Here is a 22,255-nt window from a genome sequence, read left to right on the forward strand (position 1 = left end):
TTCCACTGCTTTTATGAAATTGTTTATAGCAATCCATACTAGGAAAATGTCTACAACTCAGAGACAGAAAAATTAATAGTGTTTGCATAGAATCTTGCATTATTCTTAATCTGTGTTCATCCTAGTCAATGACTAAAGAATTAATATTATCTACTCTGACATTTGCATTTTCAGTTAATCTCGAGGATTCTTTTCAAAACAAGGTTTTTCTGTATAACAGCCTGGGCTGCTCTGTGGAGAACAGGCTAGCTGCCTCTGCCTCCCAAGTGCTGGTATTAAAGGCATGTGCCACCATACCCATCAAATCTCAAGGATTCTTAAGACCGTTAAGCATTTTAGGCTTAGAGAAGCTTTGTTTTCAACAAATGTGACTTAAGATGCTTTAATTTCCCTTGAATTTTAGAGTGCATTGGTATTTCCTAGTAAGATAGCAACTGAGCATCAGTCTTTGATGTTTGTGAAGAGGCTCCTAGCCGTTTCCGTATCCTGCATCACCTATTTGAGAGGGATATTTCCAGAACGTGCTTATGGGACAAGATACCTGGATGGTAATTTATAATTATTATTATTATATTTATATTATTATTATATTTAAGAACTTCTTTGTTTTTTACTTAGAGAATGTGATTTTGATAGTAATTTTATTGATGTAATTCACATAACCTGATAATTCACCAATGTGTTTATTTCAATAGTTAAGTGCTCACAGCAGTATGCAATTACCACCATAATTTTAGAGCATTTCACCACTGCCCAACTTGGAGTCAGCTCTCGGGAAGTGAAAGCTGAAGGATCAGAGAACACTAGAGAGACTTTTACTTCTCAGACGGAAGGGGCGATCCTGTCCTCAGACTTAATCTCCAGACTCCGTCTGTCTCCACCAAAACTCAGACTGCACTGAGTCCTGTCTCCTCCCGCCTTATATTCCTCTCTCTGCCCAGCCACATCACTCCTGTCTCCACCTCCCTAGTGCTGGGATTAAAGGTGTGGGATCGCCTTTGTGTGAACTTGGTCAGACTGGATCAATTTTGTGTAGCACATGGTGGCTTTGAACTAACAGAGATCCCTCTGCCTCTGTCTCCAAAGTCCTGGGATTAAAGGTGTGTGCCACCACTCTCTGGCCTCTAGTGACTTACCTCTGCACTCTGATCTTCAGATTGTTAAAGCACAAACATGATATCACTACATGTAATGCTAATAAATATAATTAAATCAACTATTTATAAATACTTCTATATTTAATTTTTTATTTAGATCTTTGTGTCAAAATTCTAAAAGAAGATAAAAATTGTCCAGGTTCTTCACAGTTAGTGAAGTGGTAAGTAAAAGAATGCCTAAAGGCAGATAATCACTACTTTTCTTTTCTTTTTTTTTTTTTTTTTGGTGTTTTGAGACAAGGTTTCTCTGTGTAACAGCCCTATCTGTCCTGAAACTAGCTCTGCAGACCAGACTGGCCACAGAGATCCACCTGCTTCTGCCTCACACATGCTGGGATTAAAGGCGTGCACCACCACCATCCATCCAGGCTTTTTTTTTGCTGAAGGAGGTGTGAGGACTACTTTTTGTACATTGAATACTTTTCAATGTAGTGACTAACCTTTTAGCTCTGGGTACTATGTTTTTAGTTCTTTAAATATAGGCATTAATTTTTTTATTTCATGCTTCATGTAAATAGAATTCATTCTCCTATTATAGCTCTACAAATAGCTACTGGATATTTTATAGTTTTCTTTCTGTCCTCCCATCTCCATATTTCTGCTTCATTGTTACGGTTTTTCTTTATTTTATTTTGTTTTGTATTTTAAGACAGGGTTTCCTCTGTGTAGCCCTGACTGTCCTGAAACTCACTCTTTAGACCAGGCTGACCTCTCTGCCTCTGCCTCCCGAGTGCTGGGAAAAAAAACTTTTATGTGTATGTGCATGAATGCATGTATGTGCACCATGTGAGTTCAGAAGTCCAAGACGAGCAAAAGAGAATGTAACTGTAGTTATAGGCAGTTGTGAAGTGCCTTATGGGTGCTGGGATCAAAACCCAGGTCCTCCAAAAGGGCAGTAAGCACTGTCAGCCACCAGGTCATCTCGCCAGCCCCTGTTATAATCTTTTATTTTGTTCAGTTTTAAGCTAGTTAATAAGTAAGATGCTTTAATTTGACTATTAGTTTTATTTTGTAAGGGTAAATATAGAGATTTGTGAAAAGTATTTTCTGAAAATGCATTAAATATAAAAGCAAATCTTTGACTTTTTTTTTAGGATGCTAGGATCCTATGACGCTTTACAGAAGAAATACGTAAGTCTTTCACTCTCTCTTCTTCCCTTCCCTAGAGCTACAACAGGAGTTGTCAAGTAGTAAGATGGTAATTTAAACTAACTTGATATAGATCAGTCTCAATTACTAAAAAATTGAGCATTTGAATAATTTAAAGATTTGTTTTTATTCATTTTTATGCATGTGTACATGTGTGTGCTCATGTCTGATGGTGCCCATGGAGGCCAGATAAGGGTGTTAGATCTCACAGAGCTAGAGATACTTGCTGTGAGCTACCCATTATGACTGCTGAGAACCAAACTCTGGTCCTCGAGAACAGCAAGCATTCATAACTGCTCTTAACTGCTGAACCAGCTTTCCAGGCCCACATTTGAATTTTTTTTTTTTTTTTATTTTTGAGACAAGATCTCACTACATAGTTCTGACTGGCTTGGAACTTGCTATGTACACCAGACTGACCTTGAACTCACAAGAAATCAATCTCTCCCTTTGCCTCCTTCACTGCTAATATTAAAGACAAAGACATGGGTCACCATACCTGGATGCATTTGAATATTTTAAAATCCAGTCTTTAATTCATTTAAACTAATGCAATGAATACTAAACAATTTTTGCCAAGCTAGGTTTAACAAATTAACACTCATTTATTAGCATTAATAGCACATATTAGCTTACAAAAATGAACTTAAATGTTTTAAAATATTGTATTAGTTTTTCATGTGTTCTATATCCATGCTTATACTAGTATTTTAATAATTTGTTCTGGTTTTAATTTTTTGAGACAGAAAAGAAAAAAGAAAGAAGAAAAGAAATACTTTTGTACACTCTTAATCCTAGCACTCTAGAGGCAGTATTAGGCAGATGTCTGTGAGTTCAAGGCCTGATAGGGATACACTGTGAGACCCTCTCGCACTTGATAATGATAATAATTATTACTTAGTGCTAACCATGATGGTACATGCCTACAAACCTAGAACATGGAAGGCAGAGACAAGAGGATCAGGAATTCAAGGCTGTTTTCTATCATGTAATTATTGCCAGGATGGGATACAGCGGTATTTCCTTCTTTTACCGAATGTTTTGCTAACCATTGCTAGCTTACCAACATTCCTATGTGCCAGAATGTATATGGTGTTTCACATTTATTGTCTTAATGGAAAAGCTAGGGACTAGGGATAAAAATTCACCTCCAAAATTCTGCTAGAACTAAACTTCTCTGTACATATTACTTTAAATGATACTATGTAAAAAGGCGTGTAGTCTATTGTAAAATCTTAATTAAAATTTCATTGTGGGGCAGTGGTAGCACAGCACCAGGGATGCAGAGGCAGGCAGATCTCTAAGTCTGAGACCAGCCTGGTGTAGAGAATGAGTTCCAGGACAGCCAGGGCTACACAGAGAAAACCTGTCTTAAAAAAAATCCATAAATTTCACTATTTTCACATACACCATTAGTTCATGTCCAGCCTGGGCTATATAATGAGTTCAGGCTAACTCTGGCACAGAGTGAGACCCTGACTCAAAATCTGAATGTAAATTTAACTATTTCAGAATCTGTGCCAACTTAACTTGAATTACATAGGAACATTTATTTTTCCTGTGCTGAGAACTGAATTCAGAGCCTTAGACATGTTAGATAAGTACTCTGCCACTAATATACAGCCTCAACCCAAGGAAACTTATTTTTAGATTTTAATTAAGAAATATTGCTGGGCAATGGTGGCACAGGCCTTTAATCCCATAATTTGGGAGGCAGCGACAAGCAGATCTCTGTGAGTTCAAGACCAGTCTGGTCTACAGAGTGAGTTCCAAGACAGCCAAGGCTACATAGAGTGACCCTGCCTCAAAAACAACAAAAAGAAATAAGTTCTTTCCAATAGTATGAAATGCCATTATAATTTTTAGAGAAGCTGTAGGGAATTAGAACAACTTTAATTATTTCTTTATTTTTAAAGATTTATTTATTATGTATGCAACATTCTGCTTCCATGTATGCCCACATGACATGGTTGTGAGCCACCATATGGTTGGTGGGAATTGAACTCAGGACCTCTGGAAAAGCAGCCAGAGCTCTTAACCACTGAACCATCTCTCCAACCCCCAAATTATTTCTTTTTTGAGTCAGGGTTTCACTTTGTAGCTCTGACAGCCTGGAACTCACTATCGACACCAGGTTGGTCTCAAACTCAGTATTCTGTCATCTTCTGTCTCTTGAGTGCTGGGATTAAAGTGTGTGCCAGCACACCTTCTGTAGCTTTGGTACCTGTCCCGGAACTAGCTCTTGTAGACCAGGCTGGCCTCGAACTCACAGAGATCCGCCTGCCTCTGCCTCCTGAGTGCTGGGATTAAAGGCATGCGCCACCACCGCCGTGCTCCAGCACACCTTCTAACTAGCAATAATGTTCTATTTGATTAAGTCAGTGAAATAAAATGCTGACATGAATCTTAGCCATCAGAAAGCCAAAGAAATTATTTGGGAAAATAGGCATGATTTGAAGTGTATCTTCCACAATGGTTACTTGTTTTTAGAAATAAATGTTGAAGCCAGGCGGTGGTGGCACATACCTTTAATCCCAGCACTGGGGAGGCAGAGGCAGGTGGATCTCAATGAGTTCAAGGCCAGCCTGGTTTATATAGTAAGTTCCAGGACAACCAAGGCTACTTACTGAGACTCTGTCTCAAAAAGCGCCACAACCTACCCCCTACAGACACACACACAGAGAAGAAAGAAATGTTGAGATAGGACAAAAGTTCCTCCTTGGGATGGTGGAATACTAAAGATGGAGCTCAGGGTCTCACATGTACTAAGTGTGTGCTTTACTGCTGAGCTATGCTCTAAGCCCCTGAACAGGTACAAAGAATTTTTATGATCCATCATAAAAATCCATTTTACAGAATACAGTTAATTAATTTATTTTCTTGTATTTCAGCTACGGATGATCATTCTAGCTGTAAGTACTTTTAAATTGTATCTTTTAACACTGTCAAATTTTTCCTTTACTTAGTGATACTGAAACTGTCAGATTATTTCATTTTATTTAATCAGATGACATACCCAGTGGGAAAAAAGAAGTTCACTTTTTTAGGATTTATTTTTATGTGCATTGGTATTTTGCCTACATGTATGTCTGTGTGAAGGTGTCAGATCCTCTAGAACTGGAGCTACAGACAGTTGTAAACTGCTGTGTAAGTGCTGGGAATTGAACCTGGGTCCTCTGAAAGAACAGCCGGTGCTCCTAACCACTGAGCCATCTCTTCAGCCCTAGAGAAAAAGAAGTAATTTTTTCTATTTTATTTTATTATTATTATTTGTTGTTTTTTGTTTTTCAAGACAGATTTTCTCTGTGTAGCCTTGGTTGTCCTAGAACTCACTCTGTAGACCAGGCTGGCCTCGAACTCACAGAGATCCACCTGCCTCTGCCTCCCGAGTGCTGGGATTAAAGGTGTGCACCACCACTACCTGGCTAGAAGTAAACTTCTTATTAGAAGGATCATTCTGTTTTTTTTTGTTTTGTTTTATTGAACAACTCAAGACTTTAATGTCCAATTTTGTTCTTTCTGAATGCTTAGCCTCACTTAATGATAATGCATTTTTACATAGGTATACACCAATCCAGAAAATCCTCAGGTAAGTGTGCTTGAGTTAGAAGTTTTAGAAATGTAATGCTTCTAATATCCAACCACAAATTCTTTTTATAATTAATGATTCTTGGTTTTGTTTGTTTTTCTTTCTTTCTTCCTTTTTTTGAGACAGTTTCTTTTTTTTTTTTTTTTTGCTCTTAGACACTTTTTTTATTGATATTTATTGAGCTCTACATTTTTCTCTGCTCCCCTCCCTGCCTCTCCCCTCCCCCGTTCAGCCCTCCCCCCAAGGTCCCCATGCTCCCAATTTACTCAGGAGATCTTATCTTTTTCTACTTTCTACTTCCCATGTAGATTAGATCTATGTATATCTCTCTTAGTGTCCTCATTGTTGTCTAAGTTCTCTGGGATTGTGGTTCGTGGGCTGGCTTTGTTTTATGTTTAAAAACCACCTATGAGTGAGTACTTGTGATAATTGTCTTTCTGTACCTGGGTTACCTCACTCAAAATAATGTTTTCTAGCTCCATCCATTTTCCTGCAAATTTCAAGACTTTTTTTTCTGCTGTGTAGTACTCCATTGTGTAAATGTACCACATTTTCCTTATACATTCTTTGGTCGAGGAGCATTTAGGCTGTTTCCAGGTTCTGGCTATGACAAACAAAGCTATGAACATAGTTGAGCACATGTCCTTGTGGCATGATTGAGCATCCTTTGGATATATACCCAAAAGTGGTATTACTGGGTCTTGAAGAAGGTTGTTTCCTAATTTTCTGAGAAATCGCCACACAGACATCCAAAGGGGCTGTACCAGCTTGCATTCCCACCAGCAATGCAGAAGTGTTCCCTCCCCCCCGCCCCATACTCTCCAGCATAAGTTGTCATCAGTGTTTTTGATCTTGGCCATTCTTACAGGTGTAAGATAGAATCTCAGAGTTGCTTTGATTTGCATTTCTCTGATGACTAAGGATGTTAAGCATTTCCTTAAGTGTTTTTTAGTCATTTTAGATTCCTCTGTTGAGAGTTCTCTGTTTAGGTCTGCACTACATTTTTTTTTATTGGATTATGTGATCTTTTGGTGTCCAATATCCTAAGTTCTTTGTATATTTTAGAGATCAGCCCTCTGTCTGATGTAGGGTTAATGAAGATCTTTTCCCGTTCTGTAGGCTGTCGTTTTGTCTTGTTGACCGTGTCCTTTGCTTTTCAGTTTCAGGAGTTCCCATTTATTAATTGTTTCTCTCAGTGTCTGTGCTGCTGGGGTTATATTTAGGAAGTGGTTCCCTGTGCCAATGCATTCAAGTGTACTTCCAACTTTCTCTTCTATAAGGTTCAGTGTGGCTGGCTTTAGGTTGAGGTCTTTGATCCATTTGGACTTGAGTTTTGTGCATGGTGATAGATATGGATCTATTTTCATTCTTCTACACGTTGACATACAGTTATGCCAGCTTGTTAAATATGCTTTCTTTTTTCCATTTTATATTTTTTGCTTCTTTGTCAAAAATCAGGTGTTCGAACATGTGTGAATTGCTATCTGGGTTTTTATTCAGTTCAATTGGTCCTCCTGTCTGTTCTTATGTCAATACTAGGCTGTTTTCAGTACTGTAGCTCTGTAGTAGAGTTTGAAGTCAGGGATTGTGGTGCCTCCAGAAGTTCTTTTATTGCCCAGAATTGTTTTGGCTATCCTGGGCTTTTTGCTTTTCCATATGAAGTTGAGTACCGTTCTTTCGAGGTTTTTAAAGAATTTTTTGGGGGATTTTGATGGGCATTGCGTTGAATCTGTAGGTTGCTTTTGGTAAGATTGCCTTGAGACAGTTTCTTTGTGTAGCTCTGGCTGTCCTGGAACTCACTCTGTAGACCTGTAGATTGTCCTTGAACTCACATAACAAAAAAGAGGATCTCTCTTGCCTCTGCCTTCCAAGTGCTGGGATTAAAGGTGTGCACCACAACTGCCTGGCATGCTTTTGTATTTTAATCAATATACTTCCATATTTTTTTCATGTTTGAACCTTGTAAAACTTCTGAGGTGAGGCATGGTTTGTGTTTTTATATTTTAAGAGAGAAATATATTCACTACGAGAGATGTTTGTAACTGATTTTAGCCCATGAGCCTAATAAACTGAATAATAACCTATGTTGCGTGACTTCTGACTCCATCCAATATTCTTTACTGTTGAGATAAGGTCTCCCTGTGTAATCTAGGATGGCCCCAAACTTGCTTCGTAGCTGAAGATGACTTTGAACTTCTGTTCCTCACACCTCCTGAGTGCTGGGATTTACAGATTTGTGCTACCAAGCCAGATTTCCTGTATCATAGCAAGCCCTCTATCAATGAACTCCAACCTCAGCGCCTTCCCCATCTTTTGTTTTTTTCGAAGCAGGGTTTCTCTGTGTAACCCTGGCTGTCCTGGAATCAGCTATGTAGACCAGACTGGCCTTGAACTCCTGGAGAACCATCTGCCTCTGCCTCCCAAGTGCTGGGATTAAATGCCTGTGCCACATTTCCCTCCCATCTTTATTAAAGACAGAGACGTCTTCCATAGTGCAGACTGGCCTGAAACCCAGTATGAAGTCCACGCTGCCCATGAACTCACTGTGATACTACTGCCTCTTCCCTCTGGGATTACTCAGTTTTGGGGGGGTTTATTTGTATTATTTTCTTTTTATTGTGGTTTTCAACTTGTGGGTCAAGACCCCTTTGAGGGTTGAATTACCCTTTCTTAGGGGTTGCCTAACACCACTGTAAAAGACAGATATTTACATCATGATTCATGACATAAGTAAAATTACAGTTATAGCAATAAAAATAATTTTGTGGTTGGGGGATCACCAAAACATAAGGAATTGTATTAAAGTGTCCAGCATTAGAAAGATTGAAAACCACTGCCTTAACCTAACTATATTTTTAAGATCACATTCCTTTCCTCTAGATAGTCAACTATAATCTAGTTGTATCAACTCAAAACAGAAACTTTGGTATTTGATTGCCCTATCTAGTGGGGTCTTTTACATCAATAACAAAAATGCTGTAGATTTGATGGGTGTCTACCCAGTCCTGTCTTTTTGCTTTTGTTTAACAGTAGTTGATCAGATTGGCTTCAACTGCTTTTAATGATAAAACAAGCATCCTAGATACTGCGCAAAATCAGTGTCAAGAACTGTGACTTCGTTGGGCGGTGGTGGCCCATGCCTTTAATCCCAGCACTCGAGAGGCAGAGGCAGGCGGATCTCTGTGAGTTCAAGGCCAGCCTGGTCTACAAGAGCTAGCCTGGTCTACAAGAGCTAGTTCCAGGACAGGCACCAAAGCTACAGAGAAACCCTGTCTCGAAAAACGAAAAAAAAAATTGTGACTTCAATTAAAACAGTCATCATTTTTTGGTTCCAGGAAAAAAAAATCCCATTCCTCAAATTGTTGCAATAGGGACTTAAGTTTTCAATACATAAACTTTTCAGACAATTCAGACCACAGCCCTTACCCACTCTGCTGAGGTGTGGTTCCTTCCCAACTTGCCTAGTGAAGCATTCCTACCGTTTAGTATCTATAATAGGTATTGTAGTGAGTCGGGGACTCTCTCTCTCCAAAAGTGAACTACCAAATCCCAGACTATTAGCATCAACTATGAGAACTTAAAAGACCAATAGGTGCCGGGTGATGGTGGCGCACGCCTTTAATCTCAGCACTCGGGAGGCAGAGGCAGGCGGATCTCTGTGAGTTCGAGACCAGCCTGGTCTACAGAGCTAGTTCCAGGACAGGCTCCAAAGCCACAGAGAAACCCTGTCTCGAAAAAACCAAAAAAAAAAAAAAAAAAAAAAAAAAAAAAAAAAAAAAAGACCAATAGGAATTAACACATTGGGGAAAACTAGTGACTGCATGTTTAAAGTCCTATGGCAGGCAGAACTCTGCATCAGTTATATAACTGCAATGTTTTCTATTTAAGACAATTTCAGAATGTTACCAGTTTAAGTTCAAATACACCAAAAATGGACCAATCATGGACTTTATAAGGTATTGCTCTTTAGTTTTATTTTTATGTTATCAGTTGTCACTTACTATTTAGCTGACTCCAAGGTTATTTCTGAAACTTCTCAAACTCCCAATTAGCAATTTGGCTTTACAAAATGGAGTAGTGGAATGTGCGATCAATGTGGCTGTGACATCTGTCAACCATTAGTTAGTACCCAGGATTAATTTGACTGTTCTGACTGCCTAGCTTGTTGCTTCCTTCCTTTATCACCTGTGTGGGTGATTCCTTCCCAATGCTTCACACTCGGTCAAAGAGGATGACCTTCTTTGATAGTGAAGGATCGTTCTTCATTCAGGGTTTGTGATTTTTCTGCTAGAACTGCTAAACAAGCTCTCAAAATGGAACAGAACTTAGAATGCGACAAGACAAGATTATGTTCTAATTGTATACTATTTTAATTACAAGAAAGGGAGTTGAGAGGTTAGAAATAAAATCTATCATTCATTTCTTTTAAACACTTTGAATAAAAGGCGTATTTGTTTTACTTGTATAAAATTTATATTTAGCTTATAATGATGCTAATAGTCATACTAAATTTTTATAATAGTGACATTAAAATATTTTGTGGTAATTTTCAAACTAGTTATCTTAAGTTGTTAAAATGTGAAATAATACTAGAAGGCACAAGTCTTATTAAAGAAATTGACTTCTGATTCTTTTCTAGCAAAAATCAAAACAATAAATCTAGTACAACATCTGCTGAAACCAAGAAAGCAAGTATTCTCCTAATTCGGAAGATTTATGTCCTAATGCAAAATCTAGAACCTTTACCTAATGATGTTTGTTTGACCATGAAACTTTTTTACTATGATGAAGGTACTACTTTCAGTATATCTTATTTTACTTTTATATTTCAAAAATTAGTTTCCACTTAATAAATATTTTGGCACCTATATTGTTACAGAGTCTTTGAGATTAAAAACTTGCATTTAATATGAGTATTTGAAAAAGAAACATTGGGGACTGGGCATATGATTCAGAGGTTAAGAACATTTGCTGCTCTTGCAGCAATTGTTGGTTCCCAGCACTGATTATGTCAGGTAACAGAATTGCCTGTAACTCCATGTCCAGGGCATGGCCTTCCCAAGCATATAGACAAAGACAGGCAGGCAGACACACACAAAATGAATAAAGATAAAATGAATATTGGAAAACAAAACTGTTGCCAGGTAGTAATGGCACACACCTTTAATCCCAGCATCTGGGAGGCAGAGGTAGATGGATCTCTGGCAAAAGTCAGATTTAAAATGGATTTCTTGGGGCTGGAGAGATGGCTCAACAATTTAAGAGCATTGCCTCCTCTTCTAGAGGTCCTGAGTTCAATTCCCAGCAACCAAATGATAGCTCACAACCATCTATAGTGGGATCTGATGCCCACTTCTGGCCTAAAGTCGATAGAGCACTCATACATAAAATAAATCTTTTTTAAAAATATATTTCTCTAGTGATAGAAACATCTGTAGGAAATGTAACTTACTCATAATTAAAGAAATGAACTAGAAATGCTGCTTTTTATTTACCAGATTGGCAAAACTTGTGAACCCATAATTGAGAAAATATGTGCTCTTAAACCTTCTTCAGAGAATGCATACAGGAACAACATTTTCAGAAGACATTCTGTCAGTATCAAAAAAAAAAAATGTTGGTTTTCAACATAGCACTAAGGAGCTGGGCAGGTCAGCCAGGACACACTCGAGTTCCTACATTCTAAGTATCAGCCACCCTTGTTTTGCTCTCCTCTCCATTAGTCATGCTGAAACACCTGAGCTCGTTACCCACACAGTGAGTTAATATGGTGTAGAAGCCAGCTGAACAAATGTTTCAGGGAATTTTTTTCTTTTTGCAATAGTTGAGTTTATCTGTGGGTATTTGGCTGAATGGCCTGTCTGTATAGTTATAGGCAGATTTGCTTTCTCATGCTTCCCAACACTTGCTCTGTGGCCTGTATTGCTCTGTGGCCTGTATTTTGCGAACATCCCCCAAATATTTACCATAGGCTTAAACTGCCAAGTTTTGTTTTGTTTTTTGAGACAGGGTCTCTCTCTGTGTAGCCCAGGCAGTACTCAAACTCTCCATGAAGACCAAACTGACCTCAAACTCACAGGGCCTCCTGCCTTTGCCTCCCTAATGCTGAAATTAAAGGCATACACTTCCACATGTCCAGCAACACCACACCTATGTCCTTTTTTATTGTTGTTTTTGTTTTTCCAGGCAGGGTTTCTCTGTAGCTTTGGGGCCTGTCCTGGAACTAGCTCTTGTAGACCAGGCTGGCCTTGAACTCAGAGATCTCTGCCTGCCTCTGCCTCCCGAGTGCTGGGATTAAAGGCATGTGCCACCACCACCCGGCTCACCACCTATGTTCTTATAGACAGCTGTGTAAAGATTTAGTTGTCTGTGTTTTATTTCTAATCTGGTTGTGTTTTAAAAGTATTTTACATCATTATTTCATAATTTTGTTGTAGACAACAGAAAAATAAATATGCAGTGTTTCTTTCAGGTATATACAATGGATAAACACCTCATAATTGGAAAAAAGGATTTGGCTTTGTGGTGCTGGGGCTTGAATTTAAGGCTTCGTGCATGCTAGGCAAGCATTCTACTATGAAGCCATAACTCTTACCCCAAATTTTAATATTTTAAGTATAAATTATATACCTAGAAAAATATTTTGAGAATAGCTTGCACAAATATTCAAAGATTATATATTTATAAGAAATTTCATTATAGTAGTGGTTAAAATAGGAACAAAGTATAAACAAACAGAATGTCTTCCTTGGAGACTTGAGTAAGTAAATTATGTTACATCCTATTAAAAAAAAACAACTATATGAACTGTTAAAATCACAGAGGGGCTGCTGCAATGCTCTTGTTACTGACCATCCCTTGCACTTACAGAGTACTGAAAAAAAGAAGTTAGGCATGTTCTGCCTGAATTTTGTTTTGTTTTTTTTTGTTTTGTTTTTCTAGACAGAGTTTCTCTGTGTAACGGCCCTGGCTGTCCTGGAACTAGCTCTGTATTGTAGGCTGGCCTTGAACTCACAGAGATTCACCTGCCTCTGCCTCCCAAGTGCTGGGATTAAAAGCGTGTGCCACCACTGCCCAGCTCTCCCTGATTTTTTTTTTATTGATTTTATTGAACTCTACATTTTTCTCTGCTCCACTTCCTTCCTCTCCCCTCCCCTTCAACCGTCTTCCATGGTCCCCATGTTCCCGATTTACTCAGGAGATCTTGTCTTTTTCTACTTCCCATATAAATTAGTCCATGTATGTCTCTCTTAGGGTCCTCTTTGTTGTCTAGGTTCTCTGGGATCTCCCTGAATTTTTTTTAAATATTTATTTGTTATGTATATAATATTCTGCAAGCCAGAAGAGGGCACCAGACCCTCATTACAGATGGTTGTGAGCCACCATGTGGTTGCCGGGAATTGAACTCAGGACCTTTGGAAGAGCAGGCAATGCTCTTAACCACTGAGCCATCTCTCCAGCCCTCTCCCTGAATTTTTAAAGTTGTTTAAGGATATATATTTCATAAAATGTACATAAACATGAAAGATTACTAATATTTGTATAATGTTTTCTATATAAAAATAAAACATTCTTTTTAATCCATGTATGATATTTTTTAGAACATAAAACAGCAACAATTAACACCTTTTAACTCTTACTCATGTGCTTATTCAGTTCAGAACATTTAACTCTTTACTAATTTATATCCACAGCAACCTCTTGTGGGGAGGTGTTGTTACTTTCCCCATTTGACAAACCAAACTAAGAATGATAAATAATTTTCACACAATCCTGCAACTGGTTAAGAAAATGCATGTTACCCTTAAGGAATGAGGATTTTTATATAGGAAGTGCATCTCTACATTTCATCTTAGGTTTCTCTATCTGAATTTATTAAGCTTACTGTGTTTCTATATGACTAGTTCAGCTTCTTCAGTTTTATAAATGGTATGGTTTATACTTCCTTTTTTTGCAGTTACTCCCCCAGATTACCAACCTCCAGGTTTTAAGGATGGTGATAGTGAAGGAATAATATTTGGTGGGAACCCTACATACTTAAATGTGGGAGAAGTCCCAACACCTTTTCACACCTTCAGATTAAAAGTGACCACTGAGAAAGAACGAATGGAAAATATTGATTCGACCATATTAACACCAAAACAGTCAAAAATACCATTTCGAAAAATTGTAATGGACAAAGATGATGCAGAAGATGACAATCAGGTGAGCGTGAACATATTTAAAGAAATGTAATGTACAATAGTAGCAGACATTGCCTTTGAGGACTTCTATAAATATTTAGAGATCTTACTTATAGAAATAAGTACGGTAGTAAAATCAAAAGGTTGGAAGAACTTATATTCTAAGACAGGATCAAATGGCTGCTTCTACAGATCAGGTTCTGACTGCTAGGCCTGTTCCTTGAGTACTTTATCTGCTGCGCCGTCTCACAGGATCTTAAGAGACAGGATTCAGGCTAGCTGCTAACTTGCTGTGTGACTGAGGCTACCATTAAACTCCTAATCCTCCAGCCTCCACCTCCTAAATGTTGAGACTGCAGGTGTGAACCACCATGCCAGCTAGGATTTTTGTAGCATTCTTTAAAATATTTGAGTCTCAGAATGAGAGAAAAGTTTCAGTGAGTAAAGTTCTTCTGCACAAACATAAAGATTTATATGATCAGCTTCCTAGAATCCATGTCAGAACTGCATGAGATTGTGCAAATCTATAACCCTTGCAGTGGGTGGGCTGGGACTAGAAACAGGAGGGTTCCAGGAATGTGCTGGCCAAAACACTTAGCTCCAGGTTCAGTCAGTGATAGACTCTGTCTCAAAAATGTATAAATAAGCTTGGCATGGTGGTGCACACTTTTAAATCCCAGCACTTAGGAGACAGAGGTATATAGATCTCTGAGTTCAAGGCCAGCCTGGTCTAAAAAGCAAGTTCTAGGGCAGCCAGGGCTATTACACAGAAAAACACTGTCTCCCAAAACAAAACAAAATTTTGAAATTTGCCTCATGGTGTAATTCTAGCATCATTTTCTTTCTAGCAAGCTTAAGATAGTTGTATTTAACCTTTACATAAAGCAAATGTGTTCATTAATATTCCTACCTAAGTGTTTTCATTTAGTCTTAAAATATGTTCAATTTTTCTTTATATTTATATAGAATAATTTTGACATTAAAAATAAAATGGATGAACAGCAAGAAAACCTGGGAGCTTCTGAAATTAAAGGTAAGAAGTTAACAGAAATGTTTATAAACTACCAATTCAATTTTACACCATTTTAACTTGTTTTTGCTTTTGCTTTTGCTTTTGTTTTTTGTTTTGTTTTGTTTTGTTTTTCGAGACAGGGTTTCTCTGTGGTTTTGGAGCCTGTCCTGGAACTAGCTCTTGTAGACCAGGCTAGCCTCGAACTCACAGAGATCCACCTGCCTCTGCCTCCCGAGTGCTGGGATTAAAGGTGTGTGCCACCATCGCCCGGCTCACACCATTTTAACTTCCTTTCTTTTTTTAACAGCACCAAATTTAGATTGTATGGAGGAAGAAATTATGCAGTTCAAAAAAACTCCAAGTCCTGCAATTTCTCATTTTCAGGTAGCTGGCTTTCAGTTTTATTTTTTGTCTTGTTTTACTTTGCCTGTTTCAAATAGGTTCTTAACCAGGTGGTGGTGGTGGCAGCGCATGCCTTTCAGGTGAATCTCTGTGAGTTCGAGGCCAGCCTAGTTTACAGAGGGAGTTCCAAAACAGCCAAGACTGTTACACAGAGAAACCCTATATTGAAAGAGAGAGAGAGGGTCTTACAATGTAGTCTAGTTGGCCTAAAAATCACTATGTAGACCAGTCTGGCCTCAAGCTTGCAGCCATGTTCCTACTTCTGCTTCTTGAGTACTGGGATTATATATGTAAATCATTACATCTGGCCTTAAATTATTTTTAAATTTGTTTATTTTATGTGCATGAGCATTTTGCCTATATATTTATGTGAACTATATGAATGTCTGGTGTCCATGGAGGCTAGAAGAGGACATCAGATCCCTTGGGAGTTGTGAGCCATCATGAAAGTGCTATGATCCCTTGTCTTCTGTAAAGAGTCAGTGCTCTTTACCTTTGAGCCATCTGTCCAATCCCTGCTTTAATTTTTTAAAAGATGGTTGTCTATATTCCTCAGATTTTTTTATGTATTATAGGATAAAAGTATGTATTTTGATAAATTATTATGGATTAAAATATTACATATTAAAAGGTGAATTTATTTAATAATAAATCTTAAGATGTTTGTAGAGGGCTGGTGAAATGACTCAGAAAATAAAGGGACTTGCCACCAAACCTGATGACTTCTGTTTGATTCCCAAGACTCACCTGATAGAAGGAAAAAAAACAATTCCTTCAAGATGTTCTCTGATCTTTAACATATGCACTGTGGTATACATTCGTCTTTCCCCAATAATAAATGTAAAATAAAATTAATGTTCATAGACTAAGAATTTCAGAGCTAGATAAAATCTTACAAATTTTTGTTAGTTTGTTTGAGGAATTGAGAGAGGGTCCTATTATGTAACCTTAGCTAGCCTGGAACTTTCTAGACTAAGCTGGCCTCAAACTTATGGCAGTCCTCCTGCCTCTTGAGTGTTGTGAATAGAAGTGTAAACCATGCCAGGCAGTGCTGGTGCACACCTTTAATCCCAGAGGAGGCAGAGGCAGGTGGGTCTCTGTGAGTTCAAGGTCAACTAGGTCTACAGAATGAGTTCTAGGACAGTCAGAGATACATAGAGAAACCCTGTCTCAAAACACCAAAAAGGGGGCTGGAGGAATGGCTCAGTGGTTAAGAGCATTACCGGCTCTTCCAAAGGTCCTGAGTTCAATTCCCAGCAACCACATGGTGGCTCACAACCATCTGTAAAGAGGTCTGGCGCCCTCTTCTGGCCTTCAGGCATACACACAGACAGAATATTGTATACATAATAAATAAATAAATTAAAAAAAAAAACACCAAAAAGGAAAAAAAAAGTGTGAGTCACTATCTAGCACAAGATACTAACCATTATATGATTAATATTTTGAACCCCACTTACTATGTTATATGGTTGTGTGAAATATCTTTTCTAGGTTGAACAGTTAGTCAGTAAAACATCTGAACTTGAAGTGTCTGAAAGCAAAACAAGAAGTGGAAAAGTCTTTCAAAGTAAAATGGTAAACGCCCTTTGTAATTCCCCTTCATGTGTGAACTTAGTTTTCTATATTTTTTGGTTGGTTGGTTTGGTTTGGTTTGGTTTTAAGACAAGGGCTGGCGCTCTCTCTCTCTCTGTCTCTCTCTCTGTCTCTCTCTCTCTCTCTCTCTCTCTCTCTCTCTCTCTCTCTCTCTGTGCACATACGTATATAGACTGTCCTGGAACTCACTATGTATGCCAGGCTGAATCTCAGGGATCTGCCTACCCTTGCCTCCTGAGTGCTGGTCTTACATGCATTCACCACCTCTTCTGGTTATTTTCCAGTATTTTGTTCTTTTTTTAATGATTTATTTACTTTTTTATTTTATTGCCTTGATGTTTTGTCCTTATGTATGTCTGTGTGAGGGTGTCAGATCCTCTGGAACTGGAGTTATAGATAGGTGTGAGCTGCCATGTCAGTCCTACAGATTGGACCCAGGTCTTCTAAAAGAGCAGCCAGCACTCTTAACAGCTGATCCATCGCTCCAATCCTATATTTTAAAGCATTTCTTAAGTAGTTATTTATTGTGTATCAGGTACATACTATGTGCCAGGGACACACACACATATTTAGATGGATGATGGATGGTATGTAGATGGATGGATGGATGGATAGATAGATAGAAAGAAGATAGATAGATAGATAGATAGATAGATAGATAGATAGATAGATAGATTGATTGATAGATGATGGTGAGATAGATGGATGGATGGATGGATGGATGGATGGTAGTGATGATAGATAGATAGATAGATAGATAGATAGATAGATAGATAGATAGGTAGGTAGGTAGGTAGATAGATAGATAGATAGATAGATAGATAGATAGATAGATAGATGAGAGAGAAATAGAACAATAATACAAGGTCATTATAGAAGTTTTAATAGATTACATGTAGGTACAAAGAAAAGATGAAAATTTTAGTCAAAATACACTAGAAAGAAGAATCTGAAAAAAGTTCTGAGAAATGATATCATCTAGACTCTTAAGAGAAGTATTCTAAAATACCAGAAAGTATTCATATTCTATCTTGTAAAATGATTATTTAAAAAAATTGATTACATTAAAATTGATTTTTTTGTAGCTATCTTGCATAAAATATTAAGACAAAAATCAGTTTTAGTTTCCGTAACTAATTTTACTAAATAGCAGTTCAGATTTGATTTGATTTTTCAAGACAAGATCTCAGGTCACTCAAACGGGTGTTGAGTTCACTGTGTAACTGAAAATGACCTTAAAATTCTTGCTCCTCCTGTCTATGCCTTCAATGTACAGTGAGTATAGCTGCATACTCCATGCCCAGCTTGTATTTTATTTTAGACATTTAAGTTACTTTCAAAGATTTAGGAGCAGAAAAAGAGCATTCTATAAAATATATGCAAAGTTATGGAACAAAGAATCTACTTTGTCAGTGCTATGCTAGAACATAGCTTCCTGACATCTTGTTCAGTGACATCATAATTAGACAATAGGAATATTCCACAGCATGAAAATCAACATATGCCTCAGGATTTCTCCCATAGAGCTGATTATAAAACATCTCCCAGAGTCGAAGTGATTATACTACTTCGTTTACTTATCTTTTTCTCCCCCACATTTCTCAGTAGGAAGTTAGAACTAGCTAAAGGCAACATTCAAACTGGAATGCTGATGAAACCAAGAAACAGAAGCGTAAACTGGGTGTGGTGGTGCACACCTGTTATCCCCGCACTTGAGAAGGGGGTGCAGTAGATAGCTGTGAGTTTGAGTTTGAGGCCACCCTGAGCTACATGGTTCATTGCAGGCCAGCATTAGCTACAGGATAAAACTTTGGGGTGGTGGGGGGACTTACAGAAATTAGAAATGTTGAGAATTATTACTTCCAGCAGCAAAACATTCAATTTGGGATGGATATCTTTCACTAAGATATAAGAAAAGGCAGAAGTCGGGCAGTGGTGCTGCATGTTTTTAATCCCAGCCCTTGGGAGAAAGAGGCAGGTGAATCTCTGTGAGTTCGAGGCCAACCTAGTCTATACAGAGAGTTTCAGGAACCAAGGGCTGTTACACGAAGAAGCCCTGTCTCAAAAAAAAATTAAAAAAAAAAAAAGAACTTTAGCACTATTGGGAATCCAGGGCCTCACACATACAAGATAATGAGCCTCGCCGGGCGGTGGTGGCGCACACCTTTAATCCCAGCACTTGGGAGGCAGAGGCAGGCGGATGTCTGTGAGTTCGAGACCAGCCTGGTCTACAAGAACTAGTTCCAGGACAGGCTCCAAAAACCACAGAGAAACCCTGTCTCGAAAAACCAAAAAAAAAAAAAAAAAAAGATAATGAGCCATGCATCCAGCTGAAAGGGCAACCTGTAATTTCAGCACTCAGGAGGCAGAGACAAGAAGATTGTAAATTTTCAGCCAGCTGGGCCACATGGCAAATTTGAATCTACATCTACTGTCTCCAAATTTTTTTTTGAAAAAATTCTGTTAAATAATGTAAAACAAGAAGTATGGCTGGGCAGTGGTGGCGCGCACCTTTAATCCCAGCACTAGGGAGGCAGAGGCAGGCGGATCTCTGTGAATTCGAGGCCAGCCTGGTCTACAAGAGCTAGTTCCAGGACAGGCTCCAAAGCCACAGAGAAACCCTGTCTCAAAAAAAAAAAAAAGGATGTCTTTTTAGAGAAAAGTAATATTGACAACAATTTTTCACTTTCCAAGATTTATTTTAATAACTATGCATAAAACATTAATCACTATTGTCAAGAAGTAGAAAAACAGATAACTGCATAAACAGTTATAGCCACACAATAGAATTATTCAGCCATAAAAGAATAAAGCATTGTACATGCAACAACTAATTGAAAGAAGCCAACCACAGAGGCCACATACCATTATTTTGTTCATATGAAAGTCATCAATTACACAAAGAAACACTGTCTCAAAAAAAAAAAAAAAAAGTAAGTCTGAATTTGAGGCTGGACATGATGGTGCATGCCTTTAGTCCTAGTACTAGGGAGACAGAGGCAGGCAGATGTCTGTACGTTTCAGGATAGCCAGGACTACAGAGAGAGAGATGAGCTACTTTCAAAAAACAAGTCAGAATTTGGAAAGCTATTGAAACAAAGTATTAGGAATGGCAGGAGATTAAGGGATTGGCAGCGACTGATATCTCAAGGTGAGTCTTCTATAGGAGCTCTAGAGTGATGAAATGTTCTAATACTATAGTAGTAAATTCTACAATTCTGAATAATCTTAAAATTATTGAATTGTCTGTGAGTTCGAGGCCAGCCTGGTCTACAAGAGCTAGTTCCAGGACAGGCTCCAAAACCACAGAGAAACCCTGTCTCAAAAAAACCAAAAAAAAAAAAAAAATTATTGAATTGTACACTTAAAATAAGAAAATCATATAGCATCTGTATTATGTGCCAGTGCATAAGGTTTAAAAAAAATCAACTGTTGCCTGGCAGTGGTGGCGCACGCCTTTAATCCCAGCACTCAGGAGGCAGAGGCAGGCGGATCTCTGTGAGTTCGAGGCCAGCCTGGTCTACAAGAGCTAGTATCAGCCGGGCGGTGGTGGCGCACGCCTTTAATCCCAGCACTCGGGAGGCAGAGGCAGGCGGATCTCTGTGAGTTCTAGACCAGCTTGGTCTACAAGAGCTAGTTCCAGGACAGGCTCCAAAACCACAGAGAAACCTTGTCTCGAAAAACCAAAAAAAAAAAAAAAGAGCTAGTATCAGGACAGGCTCCAAAGCCACAGAGAAACCCTGTCTTGAAAAAACAATCAACTGTTGTCTGTTTTTGAGAAATAAATAATGAAATAGTAATTTTTCTGTCTTTAGGAGGTAAATGGAAATCAGCAAGTACAAACTTCTAAAGAAAATCGAAAGAGAAGTCTTCGTCAACCTGGGAAAACAGTAAGTCTAATGATAGTGTATGGATTGAATAAAATATCTGAATGTCATGACTGTCGATTAAGATAACAAATTTTATATTCCTGAACATACTTCAAAGATCTGATACTCAAAACTTGTTCAAATATCTGAGGCTGCTGGGTGTGATAGGTCCTTCCTGTAATCCTAGTTCTTGAGAGACTAAAACAGTAGAATTACCAGCAGTTCAGGTTCAACCAGGCCTACATAATAAGTTCCAATCCAGTTTGAGCTATAGTATGAGACATTGTCTCGAAAAAATAAAGATTTATAAATGTAAGTAGCTCCTGTCCATTCCATGAGCAATTCAGTTATGAGAGAAATTTATAAAATAAAAATCCATATCTGGAAAAATGTACGTACAAGAATACAATGACCTGGGGCTGGAGATATGGCTCAGCGGTTAAGAGCACTGATTGCTCTTCCAGAGGACCCGGGTTCAATTCCCAGCACCCACATGGCAGCTCACAACTGTCTGAAAATGCAGTTCCACAAGATCTGACACCTTCACACCAATGCACATAAAATAAAGTTAAATAAATCATTTAAAAAAAAAAAAAAAAAGAGCCGGGCGGTGGTGGCGCACGCCTTTAATCCCAGCACTCGGGAGGCAGAGGCAGGCGGATCTCTGTGAGTTCGAGACCAGCCTGGTCTACAAGAGCTAGTTCCAGGACAGGCTCCAAAAACCACAGAGAAACCCTGTCTCGAAAAACCAAAAAAAAAAAAAAAAAAAAAAAAAAAAAAAAAAAAAAAAAAAAAGAATACAATGACCTAAGAGTATTCAGGACATTTGGGCAACACAATTGAACAGAACTTTTTGGATATCAAAACTAAGAGAAATCACGAAGTTGCCATATCCACACGTTTCTTGAAAATATAGTATCTCAGGAGAAAGGAAACTACTTACCTAAACTCTGTAGTTGTTTTATTTTTGGAAACTTACTTTACTGAGTCAAATAATACATTTGTCTACAAGAGCTAGTTCCAGGACAGGCACCAAAGCTACAGAGAAACCCTGTCTCGAAAAACAAAAAAAAAAAAAAAAAAAAAAAAAAACCTTATATTTTACCTAGTATTTGAATATTTTTAATTAAAATTAGACAACTTAAGGAATGGGATTTGGGTAGTAAAGTGCTTGCTTAGTAATTGTGGGGATTTGAATTTGATTTCCAAGGACAAAAAGAATTTAGACAAAAGAAATCTTAAAACTGAAATGATGAAATGTTTAAAAGATAACCTAAACTATACAGGTGGTTAATTAA

General features: G+C 38.1%; 1 protein-coding gene across 3 annotated transcripts in view; it reads left to right on the forward strand.

Annotated features, from left to right (window-relative positions):
* The window catches only part of Hormad1 (HORMA domain containing 1), a 28,763-nt gene that overhangs the window by 2,310 nt on the left and 4,198 nt on the right, over window positions 1-22,255 (forward strand). The window contains exons 2-13 of one of the 3 annotated variants that reach the window (XM_057793991.1): window positions 404-548; window positions 1,255-1,318; window positions 2,252-2,288; window positions 5,198-5,218; window positions 5,869-5,895; window positions 9,784-9,851; window positions 10,535-10,686; window positions 13,853-14,106; window positions 15,045-15,111; window positions 15,398-15,474; window positions 16,987-17,070; window positions 20,907-20,978. In XM_057793991.1, coding sequence (XP_057649974.1) covers window positions 404-548; window positions 1,255-1,318; window positions 2,252-2,288; window positions 5,198-5,218; window positions 5,869-5,895; window positions 9,784-9,851; window positions 10,535-10,686; window positions 13,853-14,106; window positions 15,045-15,111; window positions 15,398-15,474; window positions 16,987-17,070; window positions 20,907-20,978 — 1,068 coding nt within the window. The remainder of the gene's footprint in view (window positions 1-403; window positions 549-1,254; window positions 1,319-2,251; window positions 2,289-5,197; window positions 5,219-5,868; window positions 5,896-9,783; window positions 9,852-10,534; window positions 10,687-13,852; window positions 14,107-15,044; window positions 15,112-15,397; window positions 15,475-16,986; window positions 17,071-20,906; window positions 20,979-22,255) is intronic. The other 2 variants (XM_057793990.1, XM_057793992.1) reach the window with 2 other exon arrangements.

Source organism: Chionomys nivalis, chromosome 18 (assembly GCF_950005125.1).
Source record: "Chionomys nivalis chromosome 18, mChiNiv1.1, whole genome shotgun sequence".
NCBI classification, from domain to species: domain Eukaryota; kingdom Metazoa; phylum Chordata; class Mammalia; order Rodentia; family Cricetidae; genus Chionomys; species Chionomys nivalis.